The following is a 10,932-nucleotide window of genomic DNA, read 5'->3' as shown; positions in this document are numbered from 1 at the left end:
TTAGTACAGACAGCAAGGGGCGGTTCTCATACTGATGAGAACTACTGACTAGTTATTTCTTTTAATTGTTCTGAATAAAACCCCCATACAGAGAATTATTAGAGTAGCAAAACCATGAGTTCATCTGCTGCCACTGGACACAGATTAATTGATAGTAATAAATAAAACCATAAAACAACATAAATACACAGATTGAATGGATTCAATTGATCTTTGAGTGATGAACACTAATTTGTGACGGGGAATAAAACCGTTCATACTCTGGCTAGAAAGAGACAGACTGCTACTATTACGGCACAATTGTCTGTAGACCTAAGGATTGTATGGATGGGGAATAGATGGACTGAGAAGAGTTTAGCAGGAAAGAACATCCTGGGCAGAGAAGTGTTTAAGAATGTTCACTAGGAATGACAACACCCAAGATCAAAGCCTAATGAACTATTATGGAGCTGATATTTGGCTTAACCTCCTTGGCTGAGGGTCAACCTCCCTCAAGGGTACCAGCTGCAGAGGTGGAGTTGGGGTGGAGGTGGGATGCAAAAGTCACACGCGAGGGAGAGAGATGTCAAGTTGGTATTTATAGCGTTTGGTGGAGGAAGGACGAAGGGAGTGATTGCTAATTACTGTCGGCTTGGAACGATTGAGTGTGGTTGTTGTCATCCCTCCCGAACTTTTGTTATATAAACTCCATAACGAGAAGGAACAGTGTCAGGGTTTGGGAGAGTAGAATCAGTCTCAGGGTGTGGAAGTGTAGAACCAAAATAGGCAGGACCTGGCACACCAACACACCCAGTTTGTCAGGCAATTTGTAGGGACATTTATTATTTATTTCAAAACCAAAAAAAGCAAAACAAATTGAAAGAATAGAAAAAGCACAGTCTTTGAATAGAAAGGCAAAATCCATCCACTCATCTTGTTCAGGGTCGCAGGGGAGCTAAAAATACTGTCAACAGCACACCAGTCCATTGCAGGGCACACACAGACACAAACACTCACACACACTCACACTAGGCCAATTTTTCCAGAAACCAATTAACAAACTAGTGTGTTTTTGGACTGTGAGAGGAAAGCGCCGACTGGAAATCCATGCAAACACAGGGAGAACATATAAACTCCATACCAACAGCAGAGATACTGTAGCACAGGTAACTGAACCCAGGGACTCACTGTGCGATGATACCACTGCACCCCCGTGCCTTAGGAAGGCTATAGTGACTCTCAAACACTGTGTATAAAAGGTAAAGCAAAAATCTGTTACATTTCCTTCACCCTTTTGGCATGTTGATACAAGCAATTATTGAGGACAATATTTTTTGAGGGGAGAATAATAAAAAAGCTGGGGTTTTTCAATATTTAAAAACAATGAGTTCAAGCAGGGATGTTTACCCCTTGAAGCTGACATTAGAGACAGGTAATCCCAGTGGATCAAAGTACATTTTCTGGAGAATTTTTGTGGTTAATAATAAACCACAGGTGTAAGAAAGTTATAATAGAAATTCAGGAGGAAGGGTAGACCTAATCTCACACTCGTCAGCTCACCAGCATATATAAGTCTCGCAACTGGGACTCTCTCATAGCCCTCACACCACCCCTGCAACAATGCCCTGGGTCAGTTCTCACAATACTGGGGGGTATGGGCTGTTAACTCTCTCAAACAGGTGAACTACGCCAAACATACACTGCATTTTTCATACTGAATAAACTACTGAATAAAGGAAAACACACAAAAAACATAAAAACACTGGATAAAGAACAGAAGGAGGAGACAAAGAAGAGATAGAGAAGAAGGAGAGAAAAAAAGAAGAAACATCATCATCTGTCTCTTGCTCTATCATGTCAACTGTATATTTCTGCCTTTTTTTGTGGCATGGTAGAGGACCTTGCTCTGATCAGTCTTGGAGACCAGAATCTAGCAAATTAAGTCGAGCATTGTCTTTGAGAGCTTGCTGTCATAGTATTTTTAGAAAATACTGATTTCATTTATTGTAGAATCTTCTAGATAAAGAGGATTCTATCCTAATTTGATGATGCATTTTTACAATAGGGAGAGAGATTCCATTCTCTCAGGAAGAGATCTATTGCTGAGTTGTATTCTTTTATTGAAAGTGCTGGGTATTTCACTTCGCCTCTTCCGCAACCCTGTATTGGATAAAAGAGTATTTCTCTTGTTGGCCTGTAAAGGTACTGCAGAGTGTTTCAGGTTACAGGCTTACGTGTGCGTTTTCTGAGTCTGTTAGGATGCAGGCCTCTGGAACGCGTACAGTAGTTTTGTGTGTTATGTAACATTTAATGTTATATGTTGTGCAATTTTTTGTGTTGTGTGCTTGTGTTATAATGTTGTTCTTGTTACTAAATACCTGTCCAAATGTAGACTCTGATATTGGGAAAACATCTATTACTTTGTTCACATTGCTAATGTCTTTATTTACTTTAAGTTAAATGTGTCAGTATCAAAATATAGCAGATATAGAGTACAAAATAAAGATAGCTTGCTTTTGCAAGAAAAATGCTTTATTGCTAGTAAATTACACATAGATGTTATTGTGCATCTCTTGTCACACAGCAGGTGTCAGAAATGTTATCCATTCACCACAGCCCACTGATACTTAATAACTGGCGATGATCTAGAAGAAGAGAAACACACGTCACCAAGGTGGCCTGAAGGTACCAAAAGTTAACTAAGTTTTGACAGCATTCTGGAAAATGCAGCATGGATGGTACATTTTTCAATTTGTACATACTGTTATAGTTAATGATATTTTTTATTTTATTTTGTTTTACTGTATATCTGCATAAATATACAGTTTTATATAGAAAGAAAAGCACTTTTAATCTGCTAAATTGTATAAAAGAAAATGGAAGCCAACATTGTTCTGGGCTACACAGATCATGCAAAGAGTTATTAGAGCAAAAGCTTGCAATAGACTCATTAAACATATGAACAACAGAGCACATTCAGTTGTAGGACATATGATAATATGTACTTTGTGAATTAGTATTATTCCAAATTGTATGTTTAATATTCCAAATTCCACTTCTTTAGTGGCAAATTTCTTTAAAACACCCCCTGCCTGCAAATGCAAACCCATCAACATTTGTCATCAAAAACAAAGTTTTGGACTTACACTGTTGATCCAGCTTGTGTATGCTGAGACACGTGTGAAGACTGTAGGCTTCCTGTAAACATTACAGCCTAATGAAGACACAAAGCTGGTCACTCCATGAACTTGGTATCTTCCACTGACAAAACAGTTCAGGGGTCCTCCAGAATCCCCCTGCAGGACAGAGCAGATTACAGAGCAGGGGGAAACATTAATCATCAAAGCTCTGGCATTTGAATAGTACACAAAGACAGTCCTTGCAAACAAGTCAGTGTGTCAAAACTTACACCTAAAGAAATGTTTTTTTCTGGGATAGCCATCTTCATGATCAATGCAAACAATCGAGTACTTAATGCAGCTGTGAAACAAAATACAAGCTTAAGATCAAACAAAAAAAAAGCCACAGCTACAGTAAAACAATAATGACAGAACTGATATCTGGAGTGGATTTACTTACGTTACAACCTGATCTGATTCCATCTCCACCAGCACAGATCATGGAGCTCTTAACAGTTGATCCCCACCAGGAGCTGCTGGAGCAAGTGGTGTAGTCTACACTGGGGAGGCTGGCCTGCTGGAGGTTGGCTGCCAGCTGTCCATTGGCTGTTAACAACATTTCTGATGTTACTATGAATTTATAGCAATTTATAATCCCCTTTGCCTACAACACAATTCTATTGTGAACTCTGAAGTCTCCAGGTGATGATTCACTGATATTTCCCACCTAGAATGTAAAGCAGTGTGTATGTTTCTCCGGCACACCTGCGTTTTAAAAATATTTAATACCTTGTCATGGGCCACATCAGTACTAACTGGAGACACTCAGAAAGATGTAAGAATCACTATTACACTAAGGGTTAAGAGAGTCCTGTCTGGCTAATTCCCACCTTAGATGTTTGGCACACAGTAATGTTTTATCTGTGCTCAGAGTACTAATTTATTTCTGGCAAAAGGAAAGATGCCTGAGTTTAGAGGAAAGCATCATTACTAGTGAGGGAGAGTCTCCTTTAAAACATTTAATGCATCTTTTTACAAATATTTGAATGCAACTTTTAACAATGTAATTGCATGTATATGCTAAGTAAAGTGCTTTTTTGCAACAAAGCACACAGTATTTTATTATCTTCAATCAGTTTATTTATCTTCAATTTGAATACTCATTTCATCTGAATACATTACAGAACTAATAAGGATACACTGATTTGTACTCCTGTTTAGATTCAAATGGGTTTTGTCACTCAGAAGACATTTTCCTCTTACAAACTTACTGCTAGTAAGTCCCCATCCAGTGATGTAGCACAAACTGTTTGAAGGAAGGAAGGATTTGAATACTCATTTCACCTGAATACATTACAGAACTAATAAGGATACACTGATTTGTACTCCTGTTTAGATTCAAATGGGTTTTGTCACTCAGAAGACATTTTCCTCTTACAAACTTACTGCTAGTAAGTCCCCATCCAGTGATGTAGCACAAACTGTTTGAAGGAAGGATATAGCTACTGCTGGGCAGTGTCGCCAGAGCAACATAGGAGTTCAGAACAGCACCCTGAATCAGCTTCACCATGGCAATGTCATATCTGCACATAACACAGGGAGCACAGGAAGAGACCAGTTCAGTCAAATATATTTCAAAGGAAGGCTGCCCAGAGTGAAAAACACAGACAGGCTCTGAACACACAGGTGAATATAAGCAATGGTTCACTTTCAAGGCTAGTTCGATAACTTTGTGCACAAACTCTAGAGGACAATATCATTGATTTAAATATAAACTTTTAGGTTCTGAGGAAAGGAATTGACATGAGCTAAAACAGGGCAGGAAATGTTGTGAAGAGGAAGTGAACAGGAAAAGATGCCCCTTGCCCTCCCTGATATCTCAAATCTCCTGTCTATCTCCATAACAGGTTATGCTGAGAAAAGCATCACAATCCTCTGATAGCTTTTATAAGTCATCTTCCACTACAACTTTTAAAAACATGCTTATTTAAACCTATTGATTAATCTACTGACCAATTCAGAAATAACAGAATCTCCCAAAACATTTATTAAAACAAATGCAACACAAACCCAATTGCAGCATTGTTAGACCAGCTGGGGTGAACCACAGCCTTTTCCACAGGAATGAGTTGCTCCTTCCCTTCAATCCCATTAATATTGTGTTCTCCCAGAAAAGCAACCATAGATGTTCCACTGTTAAAGGAAACAGAATTTTTAATGACGTCTTCTTCCCTGATCAGGTAGGTGTAATATCAAATATGAAGAAACAGGAGAGGGAAAAACTTTTGACCTTCTATGATGCAACACTGAATTCTGTCCCTTTTCCCTGTCCTAATTAACTAGAGATAGTCGCATACCTTTGGATGCAGTGGGCAGCTGTCAGAACCCACCGGCTGTGAATCAAAGTGCCGCCACAGGTGTGGTACAAACAGCTACCGGAGAAAATCCGCAACGAGACCTGAACCCAGCACCAACAATAAAAAGAACACTGTGTGAGGACAGTAAACAGAAAATATGGACATGATGCATTCAAGATTCCTTGCTGTGCGAGCACTTCATCCAGACCAAACCACTTTATATAAAACCTCCTCACTTTACTGTTTCTACATGAGTTTCATTAAAAAATCTTCACAAGATATCTAAATGCATATTGGAAATATTTAAGTGGCGACGTTGACTTTGTATAATGCTTTAATACTTTTGTTATACAATATAACACTTGATATTCATGTCTATAGGTCAACCAAAAATTACATAATACTAAGATGAAAGAGCTGTAAAAAATTTATTTTCCAAAAATAAACTTAAAAATCAAATTCTTAAAATGATTTTTCAGTAGTTTTTAAAGATAAGCCTAGATTACCTATTACAAGCAGCATTATACTACAACTGCTACACGTGTATTGTTCTTATTTTTTAGGCCTTTTCCTTATATGACAAACCAGTTATTTACTCCAAGTTATGCTGCAGTGAAGTCAGCACTATCCTGCAGTCCAACGTCATGAGTCTTCCTCAGATCGTCAATACTTTTCAATTCTACAAGAAATCTGCTCTCTTACCTGCCAAGGCCAAGAGTAGGGAGTGGCAGTCACCCCTCCTACAACACGCTGGGTTGTATTTCGCGGTGCTTTCTCCAGATACTGCACCTCATCTGCATGTCCTGAAATCATGGAAAGAAAACTCACTCTTCAATCATAAACCCATTTTTGTTACTACGTATGCCCTAGACATCTTGATTGGAAGAAAAGAAACAATGTTACTCTGGAATCTGACACTTCCATTGTGAAAGGATCCGTTCCAGGACTGTTCAACTCCGTCTCTGCCAGGCTGTTCCATGGATGTTCACAGTGTCTCATGTCACTTTATGTTTGTGTTCCGGCTAATAACTAAATTCTGTGACTCATTTTGAAATAGCAACTTGTTTTTATTGTTTTCACAGACTTCATGTTCACATGCATTTCAATGCAGAAAAGACAAAATGATTTTAATTACACAGAGTTCTGTTTATGACCTTGTCATATTTGGTAGTGCTTTACAAAATAATAAAAATAACAGTCATATAAAATGCAACTTACCAGGCAGAATGAGGAGCGCGGCTAAAACAACATAGGGCAGCATCTTGCGAGTTGTCCTTCTGCTCTTGATTAGCTCTCAGTGAGTTTTTATACCCCAGATGCTGTGTGAAACCGAAACATTCCACATTCCTTTGCAGGAAATGTCTCATGACAAAATGCACGACAACAGACATCAAACCTGCTACTCCACATCTTTCATGTGTTTTTACTTCCTAATTCTGTTCTGTTGAATAACATTCAAAAACCAGAAACTCCAAAGATAGCAGTTGAGTGCTTATCGTTTATCATATTTAATACTATAAATTTAGATAAGTTTACAGATTGTTCTCATTGTGTTGGTTAAGTTATTTACTTAAATATATAAATGCTCCAAGGACTACAAATGTAACCTGGTTTATAAATTGAAATCTAGAGTACAACACAATTTCTGTCCTGTAATTAGGGCCAGCTTAGGTGAACTACCAGACTGCCTAGGGCCCAGAAGCCACCAGGGGACCCCTAAATATGTTTTTTAGATCAGCACCTTCAAATATGAGTCAGAAATTTCCTCCAGTTTCCTCTGTTGCTGCTGTGCTAGGCTAATCTGTTTGTTAGTTATAAAATATAATATTATTAGTTGTAAATGTAAATGTAGGGGTTTATTTCACTGTCAATGTACTGTAGTAAATGACTCTCATGTTTGCCATAAGATGAAAGTATCAGTGTGGTTTCAGCTGCTGCTACACTGAATGTTTTTCATTTAATTTTAAAAAGTACTGTAGTAAATGTTGTGATGATCAATTGTATTAATGTTTCATTACATCTAACATCTTTTACTTCTGTTGTAAACTATGTTGAAATGGTTTAAAATTAAAATCATGTAGTTGCAACTTGTAAGCACACCAAACAGAAGTGTGACAAATCAAGTCACTGCAATAAATCATTTGTATTTCATTAGGTTTTGAGTCTGTCAGATCCATGAAGCTGGAGAATGGTAGACAAGCCGCATTTTCTACCTAGACATGTAGACTGCTAAACATGTTTTACTGGAAGTTAATAGATTCACATTTCACGTTATTACTTTCAACATTAAAATTTGAGTTATCTGTGTGAAATATGTGCTTCTTGTTCTTGTTTTAAGTTATTTATGAGGTTTTCTTCAAAGCTGGTTAATAAACATTTTGCAGTCATAATTAATTTAATAGCTCTAAATAATAAAGTAAGTTTGGGGTGGGAACTGTAGTAGTGTAAATTGTGATTTGGAGGCACTCCTTTCCAAGATCTTGCCTAGGAGCCTTTAAAAGCTGGGGGCGGCCCAGAAGAGGTTAATAAACCTCTTTAAAAACATGAGATACAGTATAATAAACAAAGGAAGTATACATTGCACAATGATACAGTAGGTGTCATTGAAATGTCAGAAGCATTAATCTCTATATATAATGCCCATGAAATTCAAGTGTTCTGTGTTGATCCGCAGTTGCTGCTAATTTTCTGCCATGTTCTCTACTGTTCACTACTGTTTATTTTCATAGCTCTTTCAAATTGGCTTGAAGTTTCTGTGCACAATGTCTGTGTTCCATAGACGCACGAGGTGTATATTGGGAGGAATTACCCTCCTTTGTTGTATTCAGTAAAATCAAACATAAAATGCAAGGAGAACATACAGTACCCCAGGTCCGGAATTGAACTCAGGTACACAAGACTACAAGACAGCAATGCTAAGCACTGGGTCACTGTGCCACGTACAGTAAATAATAAAAATAATAAAATCACTTGGGTGCTTCCTGGCATGATTTCAGTATGGATTACTCATACTTTTCAATAAAAAAAGCACTGGGTTGGGGTTGTAACTTGAACAGTACATGAAAGCAATGTGGGACTGAAGTGTACAGTCAGAGCCCTGGAGGATGTTGGTGGAGACTGCATTCCTTACAGTCACTCCAAAATATTTATCCACTTGACACACTGCTTGCTCTTCACACATGTAATATAATCTGCTCTTGAAAATTACGTGACCCACTTTCATGTAAAGTCAAATTTGTGTAAGTTGTGTCCTGTATGACCTGGGGATTTTTAGAATCTAGCAAGACACATTATCCAATCTGTACTATACTGTTAACATTTCTGTCATTCTGTTCCTATATCATTTGCATGAATACATGAATTACGATGAGTTTAGGTTATGATTAAATCTGGATGGCAATATTCATCTATCCATCCATTAATGGATCCTGTACCAGATTCCAGCTGGAGAGGAGTGAGGCCAGTGAGCTGATCTTAGGACAATGTAAGGAGGTGGGGTGCCCAGCTCCCTTCCTCATCCTCAACCGATATTAGCATTGTGTAATGAGGAAGTATTTAATCTACAGCTTTCTTCAGCCAGCAGCATCTTGTCAATTTCCTCTCCGATAGATACCTGCATAATATATTAGTTTAATACATCAGCAATTTCCTTTTCCTCTTTTTAAACAATATTATATTATATCACAGACCTTTTGAGTCATCCTTAACAGGTCGATTTTTAAAAAAATAATAATTTATTATTTGAGTCCCCATTGCAAGATTTTCTCATGGCCACCTCTCAAATTTCTCATGGCCACCCTTTAGTCTGTATTTGCAACTTATTTTCTTTATTCGAAACTTGTATTCATCTAGATATTTAGAAGCAGTGTATTCCTTTTTCCTTGTATTTTTCTTAAATGATTGATAAAATGTGTCCATTGCCTTTTTACTTTTATTGTCTTAGTCTTGGGTAGGATAATTCATGTGCTTCTATATATATACAGTACATCTATGCATAGATCCAATTCTACTCTTTTTCCTTCATTGGTCTCTTTTCTTGAAAAGAAAATCCTTTGTCTTGGACTCAAATATAATTTGAATCTATATTTGAAAGTAATTATACTGTGACCACAGTTCACTAATGGTTCTCTCAACAGTATTTTTGCTAACATTGTTTTGAAAGACTAGATCAGTTCACTACATTACTCTGCTCTCCTCCCCACTGATAGCTGATGTGTGGTGAGCGTACTGTGTGCATTATGGCTGCTGTCGCATCATCCAGGTGGATGCTGCACATTGGTGGTGCTGGAGGGGAGTCCCCATTACCTGTAAAGTGCTTCGAGTGGAGTGTCCAGAAAAGCGCTATATAAGTGTAAGCAATTATTATTATTAATTATTAAGAAACGTTTGGCTAATGCATCTTTGGGCATGAAGCATCTTAATTCTCATTATAATTCTTGATAGTTAAATTATTATTGCAAACACATGTTTGATAAAGGTTAGTTCACAATAGTAAATGCATATTACTTGTCTTTGAGAATATAAATATGATTACTCTTGTTGGTTTGCTATGCATGTTTGGGTGTTGTAGAAATACAACATATTTATATGCATACAGTAGCAAACCAACAATCATATTTATATTCTATATTTAGAATCCATTGGTGAGTCCGTAACTTATTATGTTTGATTGATTTCCAACACTCATCAGAGGAGTCTTGCAATTTACTATTCCTGAATTCCGAATTGTAATTCTTAATTTTTCCTGAATATTAAAAACCGAGGAACATTTCAAATCTGATGACTGGGGGGCTTTGGAGGTAGATTACATCACTTTAAAGTACAGGCACATATCGTGACAGATCATAATCAACATGGTAATAACAAAAGATCTTTGTACACTTGAATGGAAATGTGATGAATTGGTCAAAAACCATATTTGCTCATATAAACCTTGTATCAGCCATACACGTACACCTTAAAATGTGAGATAAGATCAGAATTGTTTCTGAACACATTCCTTACCAGAAGAAAAAAAAACAAGTTCTGTAAAAAATATTGCTGGTGGTCTGGAATGCAAATTGACACAGAGGAGTGGTGCAATGTGTGCAGTATGTGCAGCCGTGAGTCAAGGAATAAGAGGTTGAGCTAAACTGGAAAGGGCTGAAGCTTCAAAAAAGCCTTGGGAAACATTTCTAATTGATTTCACTGGGCCTCTACCTAGAGCTAAGAGTATTCATTCAAGAGTATTCAAGAACACCAGTTACACATCTTTCCCAGAGAACTGAATCAGATCAGGACACACAATTCACAGGAAGGGAAATGAAAGAATTAAAAAATGAAAGGGCATACAAGTTTCTTGTGCCACATAAAACATAAGGTTCTGACATGGTAGAATATCACAAACATTCACGGCAAAAAATGGGAAATTTCCCATTATCAACTCCATCAAAAGTCCACTGGTATCAGTCCATCTGAACTGATGATAGAGAGTTATG

The 10,932-nt window shown here is 37.4% G+C and overlaps 1 protein-coding gene across 1 annotated transcript; it reads right to left on the bottom strand.

Moving 5' to 3' along the window:
• Positions 1 to 2,493: 2,493 nt before the first annotated feature.
• On the bottom strand, positions 2,494 to 6,820 carry LOC148676330 (chymotrypsin-like elastase family member 1). Its single transcript, XM_088606389.1, has 8 exons — positions 6,674 to 6,820; positions 6,158 to 6,258; positions 5,456 to 5,556; positions 5,169 to 5,291; positions 4,545 to 4,681; positions 3,559 to 3,704; positions 3,126 to 3,275; positions 2,494 to 2,624 (listed from the first exon to the last, which is right to left on the bottom strand). The coding sequence occupies exons 1-8, from the start codon at positions 6,714 to 6,716 to the stop codon at positions 2,607 to 2,609; spliced, it is 819 nt and encodes a 272-aa protein (XP_088462515.1). The 5' UTR covers positions 6,717 to 6,820; the 3' UTR covers positions 2,494 to 2,606.
• Positions 6,821 to 10,932: the final 4,112 nt, after the last annotated feature.

The sequence above is a fragment of the Lepisosteus platostomus genome, chromosome 2, assembly GCF_059453375.1.
Source record: "Lepisosteus platostomus isolate fLepPlt1 chromosome 2, fLepPlt1.hap1, whole genome shotgun sequence".
NCBI classification, from domain to species: Eukaryota; Metazoa; Chordata; class Actinopteri; order Semionotiformes; family Lepisosteidae; genus Lepisosteus; species Lepisosteus platostomus.
Note: the sequence above shows the minus strand (reverse complement) of the source record. Positions and strands in the feature narration are given on the sequence as shown.